This window comes from Carcharhinus amblyrhynchos, chromosome 6 (assembly GCF_965287045.1).
Source record: "Carcharhinus amblyrhynchos chromosome 6, sCarAmb.v2.hapA, whole genome shotgun sequence".
NCBI classification, from domain to species: Eukaryota; Metazoa; Chordata; class Chondrichthyes; order Carcharhiniformes; family Carcharhinidae; genus Carcharhinus; species Carcharhinus amblyrhynchos.
The window spans coordinates 45,212,702-45,239,287 of NC_137329.1; the positions used below are offsets into that span (position 1 = coordinate 45,212,702).

The 26,586-nt window shown below is 42.5% G+C and overlaps 2 protein-coding genes across 8 annotated transcripts in view; one reads left to right on the forward strand and one right to left on the reverse strand.

Annotated features, from left to right (window-relative positions):
- The first annotated feature begins 1,454 nt into the window (after window positions 1-1,454).
- tmem258 (transmembrane protein 258) lies at window positions 1,455-11,787 on the forward strand. 3 transcript variants are annotated; one of them, XM_080190343.1, is made up of 4 exons: window positions 1,455-1,484; window positions 7,478-7,587; window positions 8,772-8,923; window positions 11,646-11,787. In XM_080190343.1, the coding sequence occupies exons 1-3, from the start codon at window positions 1,470-1,472 to the stop codon at window positions 8,896-8,898; spliced, it is 252 nt and encodes an 83-aa protein (XP_080046469.1). In that variant the 5' UTR covers window positions 1,455-1,469; the 3' UTR covers window positions 8,899-8,923; window positions 11,646-11,787. The 3 variants fall into 3 exon arrangements, with proteins under 3 accessions (XP_080046469.1, XP_080046467.1, XP_080046468.1); XM_080190341.1 differs by lacking the exon at window positions 1,455-1,484 and adding an exon at window positions 4,325-4,459; XM_080190342.1 differs by lacking the exon at window positions 1,455-1,484 and adding an exon at window positions 4,499-4,546.
- Window positions 11,788-21,501: 9,714 nt separating this feature from the next.
- Window positions 21,502-26,586, reverse strand: part of myrf (myelin regulatory factor) — a 236,360-nt gene continuing 231,275 nt past the window's right edge. For all 5 annotated transcript variants that reach the window (XM_080191600.1, XM_080191599.1, XM_080191602.1 and 2 more), the window contains 2 exons: window positions 24,921-24,995; window positions 21,502-21,798 (listed from right to left, as the gene is read on the reverse strand). In XM_080191600.1, coding sequence (XP_080047726.1) covers window positions 21,712-21,798; window positions 24,921-24,995 — 162 coding nt within the window. In that variant the 3' untranslated portion in view covers window positions 21,502-21,711. The remainder of the gene's footprint in view (window positions 21,799-24,920; window positions 24,996-26,586) is intronic.

Genomic DNA, 26,586 nt, shown 5'->3' on the forward strand with positions numbered 1-26,586 from the left:
CAGTGGCACAGTAGTTAGCACTGCTGCCTCACAGCACTAGGGGCCAGGGTTTGTTTCCAGCCTTGGGTGTGGAGTTTGCACATTCTCCCCATGTCTGCATGGGATTACTCTGGTTTCTCTCTACAGTCCAAAGATGTGCGGGTTAGGTTGATTGGCCATGCTAAATTGACCTTAGTGTCAGGGACAGTAGTGTGGTAAATACATGTGGTTATGGGGATAGGACTTGGGTGGAATTGTTCTGAGTGCAGGCTCAGAGGGCCAAATGGCCTCCCTCTGCACTGTAGGGATTCTATTATAAATGTTGCCAACATTCATAGAACCCTTACAGTGTAGACGGAGGCCATTTTGGCTCATCATTTCCACCCTAACCCTCCGAAAGAGCATCCCAACCAGGTCCACCCCCTGCCCAATCCCCGCGATCTCTGTTTACTCCATTAATCCCCCTGGGTTTCACTGGTTCCCAATCCTGGGGAGAGGGGACACCCAGCTCCATGCTAGTCCCCAACCATTGACAGTCCATTTGGAATGCAATAATTGTCGCATAGACAGTGGTTTTGCACACAGCAAGGTCCCACAGTACAGAAAGAAGAATGAATAATTAAATAATAATTAAAAGAAAAATATTGCGGATATTGGAAATCTGAAAGAGAAAATGCTGGATAATCTCATCCAGCATCTGTGGAGAGGGACACAGGCTTAACAGGGCAAATTTTACCATACTGCTTGCCATGGGAATTGGAGTGGGTGAGGGGTGGACAATGGAAGGGTCCATTGACCTTGGGTGGGATTTTCTGGTTTCGGGGTGAGCACGGCTGGAAAATCCCTCCCAATGTTTCAAGACCACACGGTGCTTCTACAGAGTCTCGAAACTTTAACTGTTTCTCACTCCACAGATGATGCCAGACCTGCTGAGTTTATCCAGCATTTTCTGCTTTTATCTTGTTGTAACTGGGAGAACCCTAAGTAGGATAATAAGATTTTTAAACTTAGACACTAAGGTTGCTGACAGAAAAGGTAAATGACTTTTAAAACAAGCTTATAAGCTAACAAGAAAGCAATTTACATGTATGAGATGCAGTAAGTGATTTAGACAGTGATTATAATTTTAAAACACATGCTAATCTTTTGAATGTATTCATGTTTTGTCAAGATATATTCTTCACTTCGGGCAAGAGCAATTTGCTGTGAAGCATCATGGTAAAAAGCATTAGGGTGAAACCAAAGTACAAGAGAATGTTTAAACCTTTAAATTTACTCACAGTCCAGACAAGACGGATGCATGCCCAAATGTGGAATCATGTGTTAATCCGGTTAGGCAGCGACCTTTAAGGGAACCAATGGGAACATTCATTTGAACTTTGGGCTAGAGTCTAAGGTTACTAGGCAACACAGGAAGTGGGGTCAGCCAAGACAGGACTTAGCTTCTGGATTCTGCAGATTAATAAAATGCCATTACGCCAGAGAGTAAGATGCGATTGGCTATGGTAAATGTCAGGTATTATGGTTGATTTACGTATACCGAAGATGATTGATTTAAAGCTAATGAAAGGCGGGAATAATTGATAAGAAAAATCTATAATTTGAATTGTATAAGTCAGATTTCATCAGAGAGGTCTAGCTACACTATCTCGGAGCTGCCCTGACCCTTTTGATGGTCTCCTAGCAGCTGCTGGTCTAAATAAAGTTATGTTTTTAAATTGAGACAGTGGCTTCGTGAGTCTTGTATTGTCTAAAGTTAAGGCAGTACTGACCACCACAGTAACTCCATCAACAGTCTTTTTGGTGACGAGTGACAGGATAGAGTCACCGGAGTCGGATGGCGGGATATGCCTCCTCAGGGTATCTTTACATTATCACTTGAGTTAGTTAGGAGCAAATTTAAATATGTTATATATATAGATGTCCCAGTGTCTATCAACATGATGTGGGCTTGGCATGCTAAAACTGCTTATACATACATTCGGGGATCTCTTCCTGTAGTCTCAAGAGCTGCGAATTGTCACTTCTGACCTAACAACTGCAATTCAGCTGCTGTCATCTGAAATACTGACCACGGTACTTGTTGTGTTCTGACAGGATTTGGGTTTGAACCTCGGGGGATGAATCTGCCCTTTGGGACCCTGTCATTCTCTATCCCCCACCCCTTTTGCCCAACAATTTTCCATATCATGACCTATCTTATGGCAATTGTGACATTGTCTTTTGTTACAACGGTCATTAATAAAATCCAATCATAAAGTCCCTACAGTACAGAAGGAGGCTATTTGGCCCATCGAACCTGCACCGACATCAATCCCACCCCATCCCCGTAACCCCACATATTTACTCTGCTACTCCCCCCGAAACTAGGGTCAATTTAGCATGGCCAATCCACCTAAACCAGATGTTTTTGGACTGTGAGAGGAAACCGGAGCACCTGTGGAGGGGGAACCCACGCAGATATTATTATTCAATTATTATCTAACGTTAAGGCAGTACCAGCCAACTGGGTAACAAACCAACACTTATATATGAAGGATTAATTAATTTGCTTCGCGGCTTTAGTAGAAAGATGGAAAGTCTATGATGATCTCTTGTCAAATAGTTCCAGTGTGTCTCCATCCCCATTGCCCAGCAGGCAGACAGGGAGCTGCAATGGTTCAGTTTGATTGACAGCCTCTGCTGGGGGTGGGGCCTTACCAAGTCAAGTGACTAACATCAGCTACCCGCATGCGCATGTGCGGGGGCCGCAGTGGCTGCTGGGAATTGTAGTTGTTCGCTGATTCGCTGCTCCGTAAAGGTGGTTTGGCCGCCCTCGGTTGAATTGCGTCTTATTTGCAGAAGGTGAAAATGCTCCATATGGAGGCGTGTGATGTTGAGAACGGGAAGGTGCGGCGAATCTTAAATAGAGTGAAAAAATATGTGACTACAACACCCAGTATGCAGTGCGGCTGCGGCGCTCGGGTATTAACGTCATTTCTGCCGTGGCGACGTGGCCCAAAGCGAGGAAAAAATGGTGAGAAAATATTTCCCTAATCTCGGGGAGAGAGACATCCAGCTCCCCAATCCCGGGGAGAGAGACATCCAGCTCCCCAATCCCGGGGAGAGAGACATCCAGCTCCCCAATCCCGGGGAGAGAGACACCCAGCTCCCCAATCCCGGGGAGAGACATCCAGCTCCCCAATCCCGGGGAGAGAGAGAGACATCCAGCTCCCCAATCCCGGGGAGAGAGACATCCAGCTCCCCAATCCCGGGGAGAGAGACATCCAGCTCCCCAATCCCGGGGAGAGAGACATCCAGCTCCCCAATCCCGGGGAGAGAGACATCCAGCTCCCCAATCCCGGGGAGAGAGACATCCAGCTCCCCAATCCCGGGGAGAGAGAGACACCCAGCTCCCCAATCCCGGGGAGAGAGACACCCAGCTCCCCAATCCCGGGGAGAGAGACACCCAGCTCCCCAATCCCGGGGAGAGAGACACCCAGCTCCCCAATCCCGGGGAGAGAGACACCCAGCTCCCCAATCCCGGGGAGAGAGACACCCAGCTCCCCAATCCCGGGGAGAGAGACATCCAGCTCCCCAATCCCGGGGAGAGAGACATCCAGCTCCCCAATCCCGGGGAGAGAGACATCCAGCTCCCCAATCCCGGGGAGAGAGACATCCAGCTCCCCAATCCCGGGGAGAGAGACATCCAGCTCCCCAATCCCGGGGAGAGAGACATCCAGCTCCCCAATCCCGGGGAGAGAGACACCCAGCTCCCCAATCCCGGGGAGAGAGAGAGACACCCAGCTCCCCAATCCCGGGGAGAGAGAGAGACATCCAGCTCCCCAATCCCGGGGAGAGAGACATCCAGCTCCCCAATCCCGGGGAGAGAGACATCCAGCTCCCCAATCCCGGGGAGAGAGACATCCAGCTCCCCAATCCCGGGGAGAGAGACATCCAGCTCCCCAATCCCGGGGAGAGAGAGAGACACCCAGCTCCCCAATCCCGGGGAGAGAGAGAGACATCCAGCTCCCCAATCCCGGGGAGAGAGACATCCAGCTCCCCAATCCCGGGGAGAGAGACATCCAGCTCCCCAATCCCGGGGAGAGAGACATCCAGCTCCCCAATCCCGGGGAGAGAGACATCCAGCTCCCCAATCCCGGGGAGAGAGACATCCAGCTCCCCAATCCCGGGGAGAGAGACATCCAGCTCCCCAATCCCGGGGAGAGAGACATCCAGCTCCCCAGTCCCAGGGAGAGACATCCAGCTCCCCAATCCCGGGGAGAGACGCCCAGCATTGCTGGTCTTGTTCTAGTTTACCAGAAGTAGGATGATTGAGGCCAGGAACTTATCTCCCCGGTGATGCCGTGGGTATTCTGGGATGAAGCAGCTAAAGAACCTTCATCATTCGAAGCTGAAACTTTTAAATTGCATGCTTACAGTCTCTTCACTTTTGAAAATCGTTTCCCTTTCGCCTCATCTGTTAAAATGCAGAACTCTGGTTGGCATCCTAACTTTAACTTCAACTTCTCCCATCCCACAATTTTGAATGAACAGATTTTCAGTTGAATTTGTGAAAGAAAGCTGTGTACGTGTATCTGGTCTCCTAGATAAATGCATCCTTTTAAAAATGTTTGTTTCATATGCTTTGGAGTGAGTACAGGAAAAACTTGTGTTGTGGCGTTAATTTTAAACCCTTTACGTCCTTTTATGAATATCTAAACGTGTCAGTGGTCCTGATCCACATCCAACCTGGTTTTGGATTTGAGCAAAGGTAATATCATAAATTAATGCTCATCTGTGATGTGTACAGTGAAGCTGCAAAATTTCCAATAATATGAATCTAGTTTAAAATCAGGAAGATTGAACCCCAGTGACAATAATGTATATTTATGCAGAGTCTTTAAAGCGGAAAATATATCAGTGTGTTTCACATGAGTGTAATCAGTTAAGAATTGATACTGAGTTGGAGGAGCAGCCATCACTTGGCCACTTGCTTATTTTGTTTGGTCCAGTGCTAAGCTTCAAACTCCGTATCCCAACCATCACCTCTGCTCCTAAAATCATTCTGTTGTCCATGGGTCTTATTTCTTTCTTGTCTTTCTGAGCTCCAGCTTGCAGCTCACCACATACTATTGCTGTGATGATATAGCTACTGTGCAACCTTTCAATAAGAGGATGTACCTCTGGTTAGGTCATAAATTAAGCTTCCTTGGTCTACTTGGTTCCACTCTTCTGCGTAGTTAGTGTGAAGTATTTTTCATGTGACTATCATTTGAAAATACTAGGGATGGACTTTCCTCCAATATTGGCTTGTATTGCCCTAATGTCTTTATTGAGTGCTTTGATGTCAGGCCTAAAACCACCTCAGGTATGAGAGACCTCCCATTGTCCCATCCTTCAGTTTTATTACTCATGCATAGCATTAATCTCTCCCACAGATTGCTTGTAAATGTTTAAGTACTCTTTGTAATGTACACTAGGAAAAGAACCTTGCACTTAAAAATTATTGATTTCTTTAAGGATCAGTAACTAACAAGTAATAGTCCCAGATTAATACAAAACTGACTTCAATTTTGCTAAGGTGGAGGTGTAGGATTTCGTTTAGCTTTGATTTATTACCTATTTTCTATCTGTTTTCACCATTACTTGCCAGTGGACAGAGAGTAACTGAAGCCAGGTCTTGACGGCTGCCACAGAATAGTCTGTTGGGAGAAAAATTCAGCTAGGCTACATATTTCTGATACATGCTACTTGAAGTAAATCAGTGCCAGATCATTGTGAGGCGTTCATGAGGATTTAGAACAAGTCTCTTCCTTTAAAACCTCTGTGTACCAAGGGCTTAAACGAGAGGATCAAGTGAAATGGGAAGCTAATGGTCGATACAGAGGACTCAATGCTATGGAAAACATTGAGAGGTGTAAAAGTGTAGTGGTGAAATTAATAAAGCACAGAGAGGACAAGAAAAATATTGGCAAGTAAAATCGCAAGCCTTTTTTAGTATAAATGCATAAATGTCAGGAGAGTGTCTAAAGGAGGGGTAATTGAGGACCTTTGGGTTGAAGGATGTTAGTATTGTTTTTAATGTCTGTTTTCACTAAAGCAGATGATATAAAGATTGCAATTAGAGGAGTATAAAATGTTAGCTGAATTGTTTGACATCTATGAAGGTGGAGAAATCCCCAGACCTGGACAAAATGTCTAGTTTGTTACAGGAAGTAAGAGAAGAAAGGAGATTCTGAGCATTATTTTCCAATCATCTGGCTTCAGGTGTGGACTGCTAATGTACTGTTGTTTAACAAGTTGAGAAAGTAATTAGAGGCCAGTCAACCAGTATGGGAAAATAATTGGAAAGTATTCTGAAGGATGTGATAAATCATCTTTTAGAAATGATGTGGAGATGCAGGTATTAGACTGAGGTGGGCACAGTAAAAAGTGTCTCAACACCAGGTTAAAATCCAGCAGGCTTATTTGGTATCATGAGCTTTTGGTACACTGCTCCTTCATCAGGTGAGTGAAGGAGGAGCACTCCAAAAGCTCGTGATACCAAATAAACCTGTTGGACTTTGACATGGTATTGTAAGACTTCTGCCTTTTAGAAATACATTGTTAAACAAAGAGTAGCTGGATTTGTTAATGGAAGGTTGTCTAGCTAATGTGATTGACATTTTGGGTGTAACAAGGCAGGTTGATGGGGGGTGGTGGATCTTTTGTCATCCATTTGAATTGATAGACTGGTCACAAAGTAAAAGTCCTTTGGAACAAGGGCAAAGTTGATCAAAATTGATTGAGGCTGGAAGCAAAGAGTGGTGACTGATGGGTGTTTTTGTGACTGGGAAGTTATTTGCAGTGAAATTCTGCGGGACTCAAACTATATATATCAATAATTTGGACTTGCATAAGCCTGATGATGCATCAGATGATGCCAAAGTTGGCCGCCTAGTTGGTAATGAGGAAAGCTGTAGACTATAGGAAAATATTCATAGACTTATCAGGTGGGTGGAACAGTAACATATGCAGTTCAATTTGGATAAGTGTGAGGTAGTGTATTTGGGGGACATTAACAATGCAAAGGAATACACAAGTGGTAGGATATTGGGAAATGTACAAGAACCTGCCTGATAAGATGGTGTAAGGAAGAAACCCTCATAATATTTATAAAGAACTTGGATATGCACTTGAAGTGCCCTACAAGGCTACGAACCAAGTGTTTGAAAATTGCATTAGACTGACCAGCTGCTAATGCAATAGGTTAAATGGCTGCCTTCTGTTTTGCAAATTGATGTGATTCTTATTCACTGGACCCTGATGGCTACATGAATAATGCTGCGGACAGGATTTGACTTTGGTAATGATGCTTTCCACAATTCTACCTTCTTGAGACTTACTGTCTTAGCTGATACATGAAGAGGACAACGTGCATGGTGGTTAAGGCGTCAGTGGAATGATACCCCCAGTGTGAGTGTTGTGTGTATCACTGCTGTGGTGTATTAATTGCATACCTGTTTTTGTTTTTCAGGAGCTGGAGGCTATGACCAGATATACAAGCCCGGTCAATCCTGCTGTCTTCCCACACTTGACAGTGGTTCTTCTTGCAATTGGCATGTTCTTCACCGCATGGTTTTTTGTGTATCCTTCTCAGACTCTGGCTAATGAATTATATTGACGATATAGTGGTTAGCACATTTACCTTGAGGTTCAGTTCTAACCTGGAGCAATGGATGAAAGGGTCTTCCTTATTGAATTGAGTTTAGTATACTCAACCTAGTTATTTTGTTGAGTGATAGTTTTTGGCACAAGTTTTCACTCAGATTGGAAAGGCGGCTCATGTTAAATCAAGAGGAAATGTTAAATTTTTGGGTTATTGTAAGGCAAACTTTATTATACAGAAGCTATTTCTCACCTACCTGCTGCTCCTCAGCGACATTGTCAGAGAGCACCATCAGTTTCCTGATCTCTCTGGTCTCTGGTGCATGTTGACAATACCCAATTGTACCTTAACAACTCTTGCTTCCTCCACTGCTGCTAAATTATCAAACTTTAGCTGGTCTCAGAGCTGTGAGACTTCAATGTTTGACCTCTGCACAATGGGCTACTGAAAGAAGTGGAGGTCTAGAGTCAGCATTTCACTCATGCCTGTAAGTGCTCATGTAGGCTTTGGATGGGAATAGGATCAGCCTCTGATGCTATTGTGTTCCATCGCTGAAAGGCTTGCCCACACTGTACCTAGGTTCATGTGAAGAATTGTGTGTGGTAACACAGGTTGGGCAATGAATGACCTGTGGATCTGTGTGAAGCATTGGGATTTGAGTTGTAGGTTGTTTGTATGTCTTTGTGCATATCTTTGAGACGCATTTTGCATGTAAAATTTGGCATGCACTTTTTTAAAGATTTATTTTTAGTGGTTGCTGGTTTCTTCTGACCATAGGGAGTAGTCATGGATTCACAAACAGATCTAATCTTCAAAGAAACCTCTCCTGTTGCTCCATCCTTAGCTCAATAATGCAGTGTATCGTATGGTATAATTCTCAGACTCAAAATGCTATAGAATTTTACCGCCCCGTCCGCTATAGGAATCGGAGGGGGGACAATGGGAAGGCCTGTAGACTTTGTGTGTAATTTTACAGTTTCCGGACGAGTCGGGCTGCAAAATCCTGCCCTATATCTTCAGAGATAGAACAGGCAGTGAAGGGGAGGTTTTCTAGTGCGTACAATGCTAGTTCTTCATGGCGTACAGTAGGTACGTCTATCAGAGCCTGAGCTGCAGAAATTAAATCCAACTGCTGATCAGTTTTCCTGAATTGTTTTATTAGATATGAGGTAACATCCACCAAATACACACGAGACATCTACAAAGAACTGCTGATTTCCCTAGTGGCGTCTCTTTTTATGGGATTTGGAGTACTTTTCCTCCTCCTATGGGTTGGAATTTATGTATGATGGCAGCTGGGAATGTGCGGGGAAGGTAAGAGCACTGAAACCTCAGCTGTTTGTCTTTCAGGCGGTAGTGTAATACATTTACAAATTGCACTTGTATCACAATATAAAAGTGTCCTGGTTTGTTGGTATATTACCCTGATGTCCAGTTGAAAGTAAATGTAGGTGATATGGTAAGTAAGTTCGCAGAAGACACAAAAAATGGTAACTGGTAGCAATTAGATTACAGGATGCTATAGATAGGCTGGTCATATGCCCACTCCAAATTTTATTCCTTTTCTGAAGGTGCTACAGTGTGTGATCTCAAGATGTTAGGATGCAGTCTCATAGATCCTGGTATCCTCTGGTACTTTGCAAAGTTTTGTGATCCTATGTGAGGTTATGAATAGCGTATTTGACACTGAATGATATCAGAGCTGTCTGCTGTCCATGCATACACACTTCTCCAGCAGAGATTACTGGGTAGTGGCAGAGGATGGGAACCCGGAGCCATTACTCAGACTAACTGCATTTCCCCTAATGGAGATGAACCAAATAGCACATTGTTCCTACCTTTTAAAAGTAATAGTAAAGCAGGATGAGTTTTACTGCTTGGACCACAGAAAAAGTAATTTCACAACAGATTTACTATTTATATTTTAAAAGCTGTGTGCTGTTTTTAAATGCTTTTGTAGTTTTTTCTTCATTAAATTTATCTCTTGTGCCAGCTCTGTAAGGCCTGTTGTCAGTCAGTCTAAAAGGGATGGAAGTGTCCAGCTGCAATCCACATTCACAATAGCAGCCAAAGCAGAAAATGCTGGGAAATCTCAGCAGGTCTGACAGCATTTGTGGTGAGAGAATAGAGCCAAAATTTTTTGAGTGCCTGAAACATTGGCTGTATTCTTTCTCCACAGATGCTGTCAGACCTGCTAAGATTTTCCAGCATTTCCTGTTTTTGTTTCAGACTCCAGCATTTTGCTTTAATCTTAATGTTTAATTCACAATAGCAATGCTGGTTGTGATGAGGGGTTAGCAATCCTGATGGGTTGTTTAGTGCCATTTCATATTGCCAGTGATGTTTGAAATAGACTACTGTAAATAGAATTGGAGTGGGGGAGGGAGCTTATATTGGAGTGTGCTGCCCCTTACCATCTTCCCAGTTATAATATAACGAGCATGGGGCTAGGGACTTGTCCTCTTTCCAGAAGATAATGGTGTATGATGCTGTTTGATGAGGGAGCGATGACAGTGATCAAGAAAATTCAGTGCAGCACTGACGACTCATTAGGCAAATCCATATCCTGGTAAGGGCCTGAACCAATCACATCAGCCTGGCCCAGATCAATGCTCACAATAGTTGATTCCTCATTAGGTAGCAGAGAGTTGTAAATGGCTCAGTGCCTCAACATTGGAGCAGGAGTAGTCTTTTCAGCCAATCAAGCCTGCTTCACCATTGAGCCTGCTCCACCATTCAGTATGATCATAGTTGATCGTTAACTTCAAACCCCACATAATCCCCGTATCCCTTTATGTTGTTGGTATTTAGAAACTTGTCAACCTCTGTTTTAAACATAGTCAATGACTGAGCTTCCACAGCCCTTTGGGGTAGAAAATTCTAAAGATTCACAACCCTTATAAGTACAAATGCTTCTCCTCATCTCTCCCCTAAGTGACTTCCCCCTTGTTTCGAATTTGTCCCCTGGTTCTAGACTTCCCATGATGTGGAGATGCTGGCATTGGACTGGGGTAAATGCAGTAAGAAGTCCAACAGGTTTATTTGGTGAGTCACCTGACGAAGAGGCAAAGCCCCGAAAGCTGGTGGTGTTTGCTATCAGATAAACCTGTTGGACTTTAAGCTGGTGTTATGAGACTTCTTACTGTCTAGACTTCCCAATCAGGGGAAACATCGTGCTTGCATCTACATGTCTATCCTTTAATTATTTTGTAGGTCTCATTCTTCAAACCTCTAGCGAATACAGGCCCAGTTTCCCCAAACTCTCCTTGTAGGGATATTCCTGCCATCCTGGGAACAAGGTGAACCTTTTTTGCACTCCCTCTGGCAACAATATCCTTCTTAAAGTAAGGAGACCAAAATTATACACACTACTCCAGGTGCGGCCTAACTAAGGTACTGCACAAGCCTAACACACCTGATCACAGATGAAGACAAGTGCCGACTTGGCTGTGGTGCCTTTTGCTGTCAGATGTCCTACTGTTGTCTCACAGCATGGGCTTTTCTGTGAAAGATGGCCACATAATACATAGTGAGGAGCTGCCACCGTCTGGGACTGTGCTGTAGTGCAAGTCAGCACCTTTTAGAATAAATGCGGGAAGAATTGGAGCAGACAAGAGGCATATCTGTTCTAAAGGAACAGATATTTTTGATTTTATCCTGACTGGTTGTGTTTTTGTTTGAATCCTTACGTGTAAATATCTTGTATAGTCACTCTCTCATTCCTAATCTCTTCTACTGCTACAAGGTCTGAACTTTCTGTTCTGTAGACTGACATTTCTGCATCTCATCTCCTTTTTAAAGGTAGTCATGACTTCAGCTGCCTCTGGCTCACTCCCGAAGCTCCAACTTTCCTGCTTAAAACTCAGCTTTCTTGGAGTACTTTGTCACTGCTCCTAATCTTTCCCCTTTGGCTCACGTTTGTTTTTTCCATGGCTCTTCGTGAAGCATCTTGGGAGCATTTTCTTTTATTAAAGGCACCATTTAAGTACAAGTAAGAGGTGTCCATTTTAACTTGTTTTTTTTCTCTTCTGTACAGATGAGGGACCATTCCACCATACCACTGTAATCTCAATGTCACCAGGTCTTGCAGAAGCAGCAGCTCTTCAAGAGACACTCAGAAGCACCTGGACTTTGTACAGAATATGTTCTTATAAAAACAAAAGATGAAAATTTTGAAATTTTTGCTTATTGTTGTATCTTTCAATTCTTCTTTCAGAAGCTAAGGCCTCATCTGTCCTTTTAGTCAGACGTGAAAATATCATAACATCTTGAAGAATAGCAGAGGCATTTTCATTGGTATCCTGACCAAATCAACTCCAGTTTCCTCCTACAGTCTGAAAAACATGCTGGTTAGGTGCATTGGCCATGCTATATTCTCCCTCAGTATACCCTAGCAGATGTTGGAGTGTGGCAATTGTGTGCAATTTTCACAGTACCTTCATTGCAATGTTAATGTAAGCCTACTTGTGACACTAATAAATAAACTTTATTAGCATTGCTGAATATTGGACCAACAAACATCTTTGACACAAAGCTTAACTGGATTGCCACACTAGTACTGTGGCTACAAGAGCGGGTCAGTGGCTTGGAATTGTGCAGTGGGTAACTCACCCCTGGAATTGTATTTATAAGGTATAAGTCACTCCCCACTTGCCTAGTAGAGTCTAGTTTGACACCACCCAAAACAAAGCAACATTGCTTGATTGGCATGTCATCCACCACCATCACAGAGACAGCAGCGTGAACCATAGGTAAGATGCATTGTCTGAACTCATCAAACTCCCTTCTGACAGCACCTTCCAAACTTGCGACCTCTTCTACCTAAAAGAGCAAGAATATAGGAGTATCATACCTGGAGGTTCCCCTCCAAACGATGCGCCACCCTGACTTGGAATTGTATTGGTGCCCCTTCCTGTTGCTCGGTCGAACACCTGGCACTCCCTAAGAGTGCTATGAGTGTACCAACACCACATAGACTGTAGTTGTTCAAGAAGGTGGCTTGCCACCACCTTCCCAAAGGTGTTTAGGATGGTAATAAATGCTGACCTTGCTAATGATGCTCATATCCTACAAATGAATTAAAAATTGTAACTAACTGCTGTTCAAAGTATTTCAATGGCTGTGAAGCTTTGATGAAGGCTGTGGGTTGGGTGACCTGAGGTTGTGAAAGGCATTTAAAAATGTACCTTGCATGAAATTAGAGACACTCGGTATCTGTAGTGTATCTGTATACTGTATAGAGTCTGGGGATGAGTCTCCTGCATGGTTGTGGGCAATAATCCTCCATTTTCACTATTGTATATCTAGCATAACACTATGGAAAAGTGCACCTTTGTTTGGAGATGTCCAATTAAAAAGCAGAGTGAGCAAGGTGTTTGATGGGTGAGCTGGATATTACATCCTATAATAGGTGTGGGTAGTAGAATTTTGAAAGTTTGTGGTAAATGGGAAACCAATCAGGAGAGCATTGAAATAGTGGGGAGGTGACAAAGTTTGGATATGTGCATCAATGTCAGGAAAAATGTGAAGATGGGAGATGTTATGGAAGTGGCATAGCAGTAATCACTGCTGCCTCACAGCATCAGGACCTGTGTTCAATTCAGGCCTTGGGTGATTGTGCGGAGTCTGGATGTTCTCCCTGTGTGTGTGTGGGTTTCATCCGGATGCTGCAGTTTCCTCCCATAGTCCAAAGATTTGCAGGCTTGGTGGATTGGCCATGCTGAATTGTCCTTTTCCCTTTAGTGTCCAAAAGATGTGTAGGTTAGGTGGCTGTGATAAAAGTGCAAGGTAATGGGGATAGGGCAGTGGGTGTTGGCCTGGGTGGATTGCTCTTTTGGAGAGTTGATGCAGATCAATGGGCTGAATAGCCTTTTTCTGCACTATGGGGATTCTTTAGATATAGGCAATCTTTGATGAAGGTCAGAAACAGCTGAGCATTGAATAGGATGCCAAGGTTGCAAATAGTCATGTTGAACCTGAGACATTTTGAAGAGGGTGATGAAATTAGTGGCAAGTATGAGATGTTTGTGATAGGCACCAAAGGTAATGACTTAGTTTTCCGAATGTTTAGCTCATGAAGTTGCAACTTGTCCAATACTTGACATGGAACAAGCAGGTTGATAACACAGGCACTGGAAGGATGAATGTGAGAGAGATGGAACTGGACGTTGTCAGAAAAGCAGAATACTAATTCCGTGTCTGCTGACGAAGTCACCAAAGGGCAGCACATAGATGAGTAAGAGCGGTGCCCAAGAAATAGATCCTAGGGAAACGTCCAAAGGAAAATCAATTGGACAGAGTGGCTATGAAGCTGATAAGCAACCACGGTTTTGTTAGGAAAACTGATTATATGTGATTTTACATTGGTGTTGGTTCAAATTACATTGAATGTAAAGCAGTCCTTTCAGCCCAGAGAGTGAGCTGGTGTTTATACTCGATAGGGATCTCCTCCTATGCCATTTGTGACGTCTAAGCTTTCAGCACATCTTTCTATTCCTTTTCCTCTCGTGGATGTTTTATAATTCAGGTCAGAAACTCCAGTGTTTTGTACCTTAAATTTGGCTAGGATAAGCATGGTATGATTCACCTGGCTGCTTTTATCAAGCAAAAGTTTATTTAAGAATATAGTTAACATGTATAGTAAGAAAGTTAGCAATAACTTTTATCAATTACAAACAGAAAACAACTTTGATAACGTATAACCCTTAACAAATGTATCAAAATGTTCCAATCAAACAAAAACTTCTCATATAAAAAAATCCTTTCCACAAGTTTAACATGGCAAAGACTATTGCTCACATGATAGTGGAACTGAGTCCTTAGGTTGGAGAATTGAAAACCCTGACTTCTCAGCTTGTAACTTCTAGCAGCCCTCTGGACACACCCACAATTGCTGAATTCAGCAAGCTTCCCAGAGCTCTCAGGAGACACTCTGATGAAGCCACCAACAGCACATGTTGGTCTCCAGGAAGACAAGAAGCCTTGCTTTCAGTGAGCCAACAGAATTTCCAAAACCAGGTGGGAAGAGAGAGCCTCATTTTTAGATTACAGCCAGCCTAAATAGAAAAATAGTTTAAATTCACTAGGAAGAAAGAAAAACTGTCCAAAACAGGTGTCAATGCAAGGTCATAAAAGATACCAGAATAAAAGTAACCACTGAAGGAGCAATAAAAAGGCTTTTGCAAATGGCCTGGCAGCAATAAAACCAAAACAGCTTATAGCTGCAGAAAACATAATTTTAAAAAAAACTTAAAAGTTACACTGATGTCACACTCGTCAAGTTGCTTTTGAAAGAATCAAAGCTATTTTCCTCGAACACGTGATCTGACCAGTGAATTCCACAGTCTACCTATGGTGAGAAAGAAATTTGTCTTATTTCTCAATTGCATTTATTTGTAATAACCTGTGGCAACTCAATGCAGCTCTCAACAACTGTGCTACCTAATTCCTACAAGAGATCGGTAGTGCAGCTGTCCTGGCTGTCTTCAGCATCTGTCAGTACAGGCTAATAAAATGTCCTGGAAGTGACTCATCCTCAAGGATTGCAAGTCTTTCTGCAGGTGTCTGAGTGCTTGTTCACTTATGACCGTGGCTAATGCTTCAGTATCGACCTCCATCTTCAGGAGTTTGCCATTGACCGTCAGGACAATCTCAATAGGTGGTGATATCCCACTGATTTGGACCTGGTTTAACATGCAAGTTTCGTACCCCTTATTTGGGTTCCTCAGCCAGTTGATTTAATTTTTTTTGTGTTCTGTCTGATCTGTACCAAACGTACAAATAACCCTTTCTCTTGCATCGAAAACGTAGAACCATGAAAAAGTTACAGCACAGAAGAATGCACTTCAGCCCTCTTTATCCAATACCAGCTTGAGGACACCAAGGTGTTCTTATTAATCCCATCTTCCTGCACTTAGCCCATAACCCTGTAGCTTACAGCATGTAAGGTGCTGATCCAGGTGAGTTTGGGGTCTCCACCTCCACCACCAACTCGGGCAGCAACAGTGTGCTCTATGGAACATCACTTGAAATAACTTTCCATTCACAAGGGCAGCATTGACCATTATGGTTTTTGACCAGTCCCATTATTTGATCGAAAGACTTCGCTTCCAAAACACCAGATGATGTTAGGCTACCTGTCATGCTGTGTGCTCGTGGGCCACTAACTGTCACCTTTTGTTCTTTCTCTACTGAGCCACAAAATAATAATATAATCTTACAGAGAAGCAGGATACATTATATTCTCAATAATTGACAGATCTATGCAAGAATGTAGTGCTGAAGAAGATTACAGAGGGCATTTAAAGACAAAGATGAAGATTTTGAAACTGTGGTGTGGAGATGCTGGTGTTGGATTGTGGTGGGCACAATAAGAAGTTTCACAACACCAGTTAAAATCCAACAGGTTTATTTCTCAAGCTGTCAGGAGATGTGTCAATGCCAAACTCATCAGCTGTGTTTACAAGCCAGCCATGAATATCACCCAAGCACAATGCAACACCAACTGTGTTCTCAAGACCGCAACATTGTCATCAAACCAGCAAAGGGGGAGTCTTTGTCATACTGAACAGAATGGATTACTGCAAAGATGTGTACCGACAACTGAACAACTAGTAGCACTACAGACAGTTACCCGCAGATCCAACCAAAGAATGCACCTGCCCAACTCAATACACTAATCAAAACCTGTCATCCAGATCTTCAGAGCACCCTACGTGCTCTCATCCCATGTAGCTCCTGTATTGGAGATCTCAACTGTCTCCCGAAGATACACAGGATCAACACAGCTGGCCATCCCATCGTATCAGGCAATGGGACCTTGTTTGAGAACCTCTCTGGCTATGTTGAGGGCATCCTGAAACCCATCATACAAAGAACCCCAGCTTCTGTCGCAACACTACAGACTTCTTACAGAAACTTAGCACTCATGAACCAGTTGAATCAGGAACATTCCTCGTCACAATGGCTATCTTGGCACTCTACACCAACATCCCCCAAGATGACAGCATTGCTGCAACAGCCTTGGTACTCAACACTGACAACTGCCAATTTCCAGATGCAATTTTACAACTCATCCGCTGGACCACAACGTCTTTACCGTCAACAACCAGTTCTTCATCCAGATACAAAGAACAGTCATGGGAACCAAATTCACACCTCGATAAGTCAACATCTTCATGCACAAGTTTGAACAAGACCTCTTTAGTGCCCAGGATCTTCACTCCAAAAGCTCATGAATCCAAGCAAACCTGTTGGACTTTAGTCTGGTGTTGTGAGGCTTCTGATTTTGAAACTAACAATGGAGAAAGGGAGTCACTGTAAATGGAAGAAGAAGTTGATACTTAAGGAGGATACAATGTGAGTTGTTAGGTTCTGAGTGAGTTGGTGAGTCTGGAGTGAAACTGGGAAGACAACACCCCTATAAAAAATGGGGAGCCTGCAAACAGAAGTCTGAATGGTGCGCAGCATTATCAGCAAATTTGGAAGGTGCGCATTCTCAAGACAAATCAACATCAAGAGATGTAAAGATAATAATAATAATATGCTTTATTGTTAAATGCCAGGTAAAAAAATTATACAAATCAACATCATAATTAACGTTTCAAATTAAAACCTTTCTTCAATAAGAGATGTAAAAAAGCTCTTAGTGGAGTCTGTTATCTCAAGCTATAATTGACAGCTGAATGTACCATGAACCACAGGAATGTCTTATTTAAAAATATTTATTGGATATTAACAATTGCAGTGCTATTTGGTAAGAAATAATGAACATATTCAACAGTCACAATGCATTTCATCAAAAGAGCTATTCCTACCATTGCAACAGAAGGGGTGAAATAATTAGAGTGTACAATACAATGAGCCACATATTTCAAATAATTAGCTATCTTAGCTAGCTTTATTGTTCCACCTCTGCATTAATACTCTGGGTTCAGTTAGCAAGAAGCTAGAGTTTGATGGGTGGGGAGGTAGAATTATATATTTTTTAATGTTTGTCCTCCTCAATAGGGAGAGGGCTAATGTTTAGGGGAACAACTGTACAAGTAATCCAGTACATGACCCCATCTTTCAGCAATGAATGACAGGAATTTTCTGCCTTCTGTGCTGCATAATGTTGGCTAAATATATCGTATTGTAAATAAAACAGCAGGAACTCACACTCTGAGAGAAAAAAAGACTTTTATAGGAGATTTTAAGTGGGGTACCTTTTGTTCTTTTAAGGAGTGTACATGATATGTCTTTGTAATACAGCCATCATTGATGAGTTGCATTTTGACAAAAAATAATTGTTTTTAAAACTAATAAAAGGATAGTGCCCATTTTAAGATAGGAAATCTGGCCACCTTTCAGTGGTTCCGACACAGTCATCAGCCCACTTAAACCTGTCTCCCTGCCTTTCACCAGTGTACAACAGAAGCATAGGGATGCTTGAATATTGGGGGTTGTAAGATCTAGCACTGCAACTAACAATGGTATCCTGCACGTGTTATTTCATCCCTAATGTCGCGATACACTCTATTGAAAGAAAGCTTTGCACTAATCCATGGGTCTCTAATCACACACACAGATAAACAAAAGCAGTCAGCTGTCCAGAAGTCAGTAGAGAGCAATAAATATATTTGCAATAATACAAAGGACCTCAAATACATTGAACCTAAAAATAGACTAGCAGAAATGTATCTGTAAGCCTAGCTTACATACAACCCACAGCAAAAAAAACACAGAAAATCCTATTGACAGGTAAAAAAAATCTAACATACATACAGTGATTAACAAGTGATTGTAAAAATAAAATAAAAAATTAGTGCTTTAAGAAATGATTGCAACAGCAATTAAAATACATAATATTTACAGGGAGCTTTGAGCTATTTTTTATTTAGCAATTTATATTTTTTAAAGTTATTGTGAACTTTAAGCAGTGGGGAGCAGTGAAACCTGCCTGTGTTAATCAATATGCCACACTGTCCTTTTCCCAGCAGTCAGTTGACCTCTTGTGATTGATACAATCTAGTTTTCTTGAAAACCTTCGTTTTTTTTATTAAAGGCCTTTATATGCAAGTCCTTGGTGTGAATTTATTTTATAAGACCACATCCACCTCCGCTTTACTCCCTGAAGGTGTTAACTCTGGGCTGAGGCCCAGCCAAGTGACCCTTCCTCATGAGCAAGATCAGAAATCATCCATTAAAATAGCCACATTATCAAAAAGAAAAAGTAAAATGATATGACGATTAAGAAAATATGGAACATTTTTGGTAGGGCCACAATGTGGAATTCGTACCAGGAATAAGATGTGCAGATATCAGGGAAGCTACTGGCTAGGGCATTCCAGTGTGGCATCGGTGCGTGGTTGAGATATACGAGGCCATTCGAAAATGAGAAAGGAAGGAATGCTTAAGGAGAATTCTGGATTATTGAGGAAGAAGTAAGTTTTCTTCCTGTACTGACTTTCCCTTCCCTTTCTCAGTTATTTCCCCTCGTTTCCTGAAGTTGCTGTCCCCTTGCTGAAAGTCAAGTTCCACAGGTGCCAGCTGTCCTTGAGTACCTTGCCCAAGTGACAGTGTTCATGTATGAGGCTACAGTGAGGGATATGACCATGATGGGTAATGCAGCTGAGTCTTCAACTTGCGTCTCCACACAAGCACTTTCCACAGGGCCACTGGATAACAACAGGAATAGGAGCTGTAGCTGACAGTTCCTTTCTCTGAGTCAAATGGTAACATCCCTACTGCTGAGATTAGGATACCAGGAATTCAAAACTGTATGTTCTCACACTTAAACAGGTCACTTGCTCCCAAGTAAGACTATTAAAAAAAGGGATTAACAAATTCTTTGTTACAACAAAGGAAAGCTAAAGCTAATCCATTCTGATTCAGTAACAGTCACATTATATGCACTGGATATAGTATTGCGTGAGCTATTACACTCTTAATGACTGACGTGTCCTTTCTTTTAAAATACCATTTACATTCGGGAATATTTACAACAGTCACTCTAGACAGTAGTTAAAATTAAGAGATCCCAGATTCCCAGGAATGAAGGCTAAATCTATTCATCCAAATAGGATTTATGGAATGTTTTACAGGCACATTGGGAAATAGAACCTGCAAGAAGACACAGTGATGGAAATTAGGTGAAAGGTAAATTCTTTCTTAACTCCCTCCCACTTCCTTCACATTTCTCAATGATATTTTGTGCTTATTGAGGTGGGGGAGGTTAGTGCTGAGGAATCAAACACTTTCTCCCTTAGGGATTGGCATCAATTCTCCTAGGGACACAGTTCGATAAGGATTAAAACTCCCTCAAGCCTGCTATAATCCCTTGCTCTGGATGGAAATTGCACAAATTCATTTCAAATACCGTTCCAGCCAGGAGACAGAGACTTTCATCCCATCAGTTTGAAGCTGGGATCAAGAGATGAAAGGCCTGTGTCTAATCCCCTCTGCACCCCAATTCAGTTACCAATTTAATTGGCCTTTTAGAGTACTTGTGCCCAAAATGTCGTTGGACAGAGTGGTGCTAATGCCTGTACATCTTAGAATACGCATATTCTCTGCAGGTCATTGCAAGGAGAATTGCAATTTTACAACATCTGTGCATATTCTTAACTTCTAAATGTGAGATAGGTCTCCGTCCATAAATGTAATACAAGGTCTCCATCTATAAATGTAATACAGGTAAGATTTTGTTGCGTTTTTAGAACAATACACTAGAAATAATTACATGTTGGAATGAGTGATGTAACCCGTGGTAATCTTGTAGGCCAATGCTTCACAATGCTTGTGAGCATAGAGTTACAAAACACACCACGGTATGAATGCATTGCAATGTCTACAAAAGTGGCCCTATGTTCCAGAACATTCTACATTTTTGTTCTGTATTGATACTTCAAAGATGAGTGTCTGGCATGGGAGACTCAACTATGCACAAATGTGGAAGGATTTGAATCATTTCAGTGTTTTCTTTGTATTCTTTCCTGCCCACAAGATACTTTTTTTCTGGTAAGGCCTGGGTCAGCAGTCAGGAGCAGCATTTTCTCAATTCCTCCTGACTAGTGTAAGACCATCAATTAGTATCTTATATAGACCACATGGCTGACTGGCTGAAATCCAAACCAGCACTCATTACTTTATTCTGCCTCCATTGATAATTGGTAACCTCTATTCCCTCAACCAATGCACACTGTTCTTATTCCTTTGTCAGTTCTCCTGCTATCCTTGTCTCCTTGAAGTATTGATTCTTATTAGACTTTTTGACTGTGCGTCTACAGGTCTCAATACTCCTTCCAGTACCTCGGCCAAGTGGCCATTTGTCACTTGTGAGCTTAGATGGTGAATGTGTGATGAATAATTTTACTGTGCAAGTTACTGCAGCTCATTCCCATCTGTCCGCAAATGGACTTTGGAAAATTGGTCACTGGATAGTGACTGGGTGCCAGAGCAGTAACTTGTGACTGATTTTTCTTTCCCCTTGTTCAGGGTACTGCAACTAATTATAGCACCACAAATGCAGTTGTGTGAGATCGATGCAAACTATTTTTAATACCAGCATATAGATCATCTTAACTTTGTGTGATGATTGGACTGAGTAAGGTTAATAGTGATGCCTGCTAATGATACAATTTCCATAATGTCACTGCTATTTAGTGCATAGCTGGGCAAATTTGGCTTTAATGCTGCAATTTCAAAGTGTATACTTCTTCAAATCACAATCTACAAAAGCTCTAAGATCCATTTGGTCTGAGCCGACAAGCAGCACAAAATCATTTTTCCTTTACTATCTTTTCACTAAACAGTGTTTTTTTTACAACAGCCTGTACTGTACAGAGTGTTTCATCCCAGAATTTAATTGTAGGAAACAGATGTTTTCCCTCCCTCCCTCCCTCCCCCCCACAAAGTGTAAAAGCTCCTGTCCCAGCAGGAAGGTGAAGTGGTAAGTGCAGGTTGCGGCTGTGTGATGTGTAGAACTTCTTAAATCACACCAACATCTCCTTTGGTCATTCTGAATAACTATGTTGTCCCGGACCAGAAAAGATTCCTCTTTGACAGTGTATCGCTTCAAGAGGAGAGCCAGTGGTCCATCTCACGAGGGAGCCTCTTTCTGTTCAATTGCAAACTCTGTAGAAGTGGAAGCTGTATTGCGTGAAAGTCTCTCCTGCAGAGGTGCTCTCGCTGTTGCATGTAGCCTTGGTCTGTTGAAAAGATGAGACAATGTTGTAGTCTGATCTGCACAATACAATCACAGCAATATATACACAATAGAAGACTAAAGCTCAGATTGTGTCACATTGTGCTCTGCAGTACTACACAAGCTTATTTATTATTAGCGTCACAAGTAGGCTTACATTAACACTGCAATGATGTTACTCTGAAATCCCCTGATTGCCATACTCTGACACTTGTTTGGGTACATTGAGGGGAAATTCCGCATGGCCAATGTACCTAACCAGCACGGGTTTCAGACTGTAGGAGGAAACCGGAGCACGCAGAAGAAACTCATGCAGACTCGGGGAGAATGAGCAGACTCTGCACAGACAGTGACCCCAAGCCAGGAATCAAACTGGGGTCCCTGGCGCTGTGAGACAACAGTGCTAACCATTGTGCCACCATGCCGCCCTAAGCTTTAGATCATCAGCAAGATGGCCAGGAGATAGCCAAGTCATGAAGGAGTATTTTGTGTGTCTTCAGGTCCCATGCTGTTAGAAACTCCAACACCAAAAGATCCATCCAATTGTGTGCCATATGTAGGTAATTTTACCATATCCAGTAGTCCCTGGTCTGGGTTGCCTCACTCTTGCTGGGCCCACTTGCAACATTCTGATGCCAATACTGTTTTGTTTGATAGCAGCATCAAACCAGTTTCTTGACAACCTCACCACCTGCTGGCCTTGTAAAGGAGCAAATAGAAACTGAGTGGATTTCAATGAGATTTCCCTTTCTCTGTACCATTCTGCCAGGGGATAACAGAAACCTGACATTGATTTATATTTACGGTAATGGGAAATGTCCTACGTGCAGGATAGCAGAATTGGGTTTATATAAAAGGGAGTGTGTTTGATATAAGATAGCAAGGAGTTGGAAATGTTTTACATCCAGGATAATGGGAGTTGGGAATGTGTTATATAAATAAAGGATAAAGGAACTAAGACTGTAACATGTATAGGCTAAAAGAGTGCAGGGAATGTTTTATATTTAAAAAATCAGGGAACGGTATGGTGTTTTACATCTAGAATAGCGGAGATTGGGTCATTCATTGTGGAAACTTTCTCATGTATGCGCTGTCCAAAAAAGCTGCACAAATAAATCCAGTTAATTACTCCCCATAGTTTAAAAGTTGAATTATTGCCCCATCAGCTTACTCTCAATCACCAGTAAAGTGATGGAAGCAGTCAGCATCAAGTGGCATTAACCGATAACCTCTCACTGATACTGAGTTTGGGTTCTACCAGGACAATTCAATCCAAACATGGATAAAGGAACTGGATTTTGAAGGCGAGGTGGGAGTGACTCGGACATCAAGGCAGCATTTAATCGCATCAAGGAGCCCTAGTAATATGGAACTCAGAGTGAGGGCTTGTCTTCCGCAAAGGATAAAACCTAGTCTGAGAAAGGTGAAAATACTTGGTGGTTGTTACTTTCTAATTTGTTTGGATGGCCAGAAGGATGCACTGTGTCTTTTGGGCAAGCTTACCAGACATTGTTCATGATGTTGAAAGTTTAATGGCACACTGAGCAAATGCATAGTTGCTCCAGTTAGTAATCTAGTCACCACAAATTCCCTTCAATCTTTCCTTTGTATCAATTATTCTTCCAACTACCAAGGTTACAATAAACCTGAAAATATTGATTGAGTATTGGTGTGGTGGTATGTTGGCATAGTGGTTAGCACTGCTGTCTCACAGCGACAGGGACCTGGGTTCGATTCCTGGCTTGAGTCACTATCTGCGTGGGGTTTGCACATTCTCCCTGTGTCTGTGTGGGTTTCCTTTAGATGCTCCAGTTTCGTCCCACAGTTCAAAGATGTGCTGGCTAGGTGCATTGGCCATGCTAAATTCTCCCTTGATGTAGATGAACAGGTGCCGAAGTATGAGGACTAGGGGGTTTTCACAGTAACTTCATTGCAATGCTAATGTAAGCCTACTTACAATTAAATAAATAAATTAACTTCAGGCAATTCCAAGCTTGGGTTTTAAATACCAGTTGAGCATATGAGGAGTGAAAAGCAGAATCCAATGAGTTTCACTGGGAAACAATGGCCAGTATTTTACAACTTCGCTCGGATGACACTTGTAAAATCTACGAGCCTCACCTGCCTCGGTTCTGGGGTGGACATATCGGTAAAATTCTGGCCAATAAGTTACAAATCAGAGATAGTGCAATGAGACTCAATACAGTGAGGATGCAGAGAGAAACAATGCATTGGAATTTTTCTCAATCTTTATGAGTAGCAATTAGGCAGCGAGGGAGGTGTTGTGTTGCAGTGAGTAATGTCCTTGCTTCTGAGCCAGAAGCTCCGTGTTTGAGTCACATCCCAGGACCTGATGGCCAAGGAATATAATGCAGTCAAACAGGTGGAGTATTATCCTGCAAGATCCTTCCAACATACACCAATGGGAGCAGCAAGAGCAGCAGTGACCCCTGATCAGCCATACTTGATGCTGAGTGACTATAAGCCTCTGACAACAGTTCGAAGGAAAACCCCACTATGGAAACAGATGAAAGTCTGCCTTACACACTGTTAGGTGTGGAAGAGAAACAACAATAGGCAGAGAAAAACCTTGAAGGACAAATTTATTAATTTACCTTGAAACCTTGAAGGACAAGTTTGTTAACCTTACACGGTGGCACAGTGTTCAGCACAACTGCCTCATAGCGCCAGAGACCCGGGTTCAAGTCCAGCCTCGAGTCACTATCTGTGTAGAGTTGGCAGTTTCTCCCCATGTTCGCGTGTGTTTTCTCCAGGTGCTCCAGTTTCCTCCCACAGTGCAAAAATGTGCGGGTTAGGTTAATTGGGCATGCTAAATTGACCCTAGTGTCAGGGGAATTCGAAGATAAATGAGGGTGACGGAAATAGACCCTGGATGGGATTGTGATTGGTACAGACTTGATGGGCCGAGAGGCCTCCTTCCATACTGTAGGGATTCTAAGATAAATTCATATGAATCTAAATCTGAGGGATAGGATCCATGTTGGAATGCTCCATACACAGGAAAGTGGGAAGGGTGCATGGAGAAGAAAAATCATTTAGAAGGATCGAAAGATTGCAAATGCCTTTCAAGACTGTGTTTATGTTTGAAATTCATTTGATACTCACTGGATCAGCCACTCGGAAGTGATAGGTGATGTCATAGTACGGTGCTACCACCAGTGACCATTTGTGTGTTGTTCCCTGGGGTAGACAGAAGGGAGAATAATGGTAAATACAGCGTTAACCTGAATGACATTTCCAATCCAATTCTTCTGCTTTTCCTTCATTCAGAATCATTGCCTTCTTTACCTAAATGTTCGCTGACCAGCTTATGGTATCATTCTCATGTTGTTAGCAGGGACCTTTATTTCCACGAGGCAATCTTATCCGACAAAAAGTGACCAATACGAAGCAATCTGCACTTCTGTTCAGTGTTGTGTGATGAAAACACAGGCATATTTAGCTTGGATAATTTACCCAAAACTTTATTTTATTTATTACTGATGTTAACAGGTCATTGTGTCATAGAGGTTTACAGCATGGAGATAGGCCCTTTGGCCCAACTTTGGTCCATGACGCCCTTCTTTTTTAAACCCCTAAGCTAATTCCAATTGCCTGCATTTGGCCCATATCCTTTTATACCCATCCTATCTATGTAGCTGTCTAAATGCTTTTTAAAAGACAAAATTGCACCTGCCTCTACTAATACCTTTGGCAGCTTGTTCCAGACACTCACCATCCTCTGTGTGAAAAAAGTGCCTCTCTAGGGACTTCTGTATTTCTCCCTTCTCACCTTAAACCTGTGCCCTCTAGTTTCTGATCACCCTACCTTTAGTAAAGGATATTGACTATCTAGCTGATCTGTGCTCCTCATTATTTTATAGATCTCTATAACATCACCCCTCAGCACTTCTACAGCCCAGAGAAAAAAGTCCCAGTCTATCCAGCCTCTCCTTATAGCTCAAACCATCTAGTCCCGGTAGCATCCTAGTAAATGTCTTCTGCCCTCTTTCTAGTTTAATAATATCCTTTCTATAATAGGGTGATTGATAGTTGGAGATATCTTGGCTTAGACATGCTGGTTAACAAAATGTGCGTAGGGTTCTGTATGTTTGCTAAGCAGGATAAATGGAGGAAATGGAACTCTGCCCAATTCCAGAGAAATAATTCTCACTGAGGCAGAACACAGCCAGGAACATGCTAAATTCAAGGCAATGTTCTTGGGTGAGGATGCTGAAAGGTGGTGAAACCCTTAGAGGAACTCAGCTTTCTGGTGAGAAATCTCAAGACGGTGCAACCAAGTTCCTGAATGGTATACCGCAAAGTAATAGAGTTGAGCTGCTTTATGGTAGGAAGTATGTGGGTAATGAAGCTCAACCAGGATCCAGGCTGCAATATCTGAAGCTCAGACAGCCTCCAGTGTGGGATACCTTAAGTTTTTTTTAAATTCATTCATGGGACATAGGTGTCACTGGCCGGCCAGCATTTGTTGTCTATCCCGAGTTGCCTGAAGGTAGTTGAGAATCAGCCACATTGCTGTGGGTCTGGACTCACATACAGGCTAGATCTGGTAAGGACAGCAGATTTCCTTCCCGAAAGGACATTATTGAACCAGATGGATTTTTCCGGCAATCAACAATGGTTTCATGGTCATCAGTTGATTCTTAATTCCAGATTTTATTTTAGTTGAATTCAAATTCCACCAACTGCCGTGGCAGGATTTGGAGCCACGTGCCCAAAACATTAGCTAAGTTTCTGGATTAATAGTCTAACAATAATACCATTAGGCCAA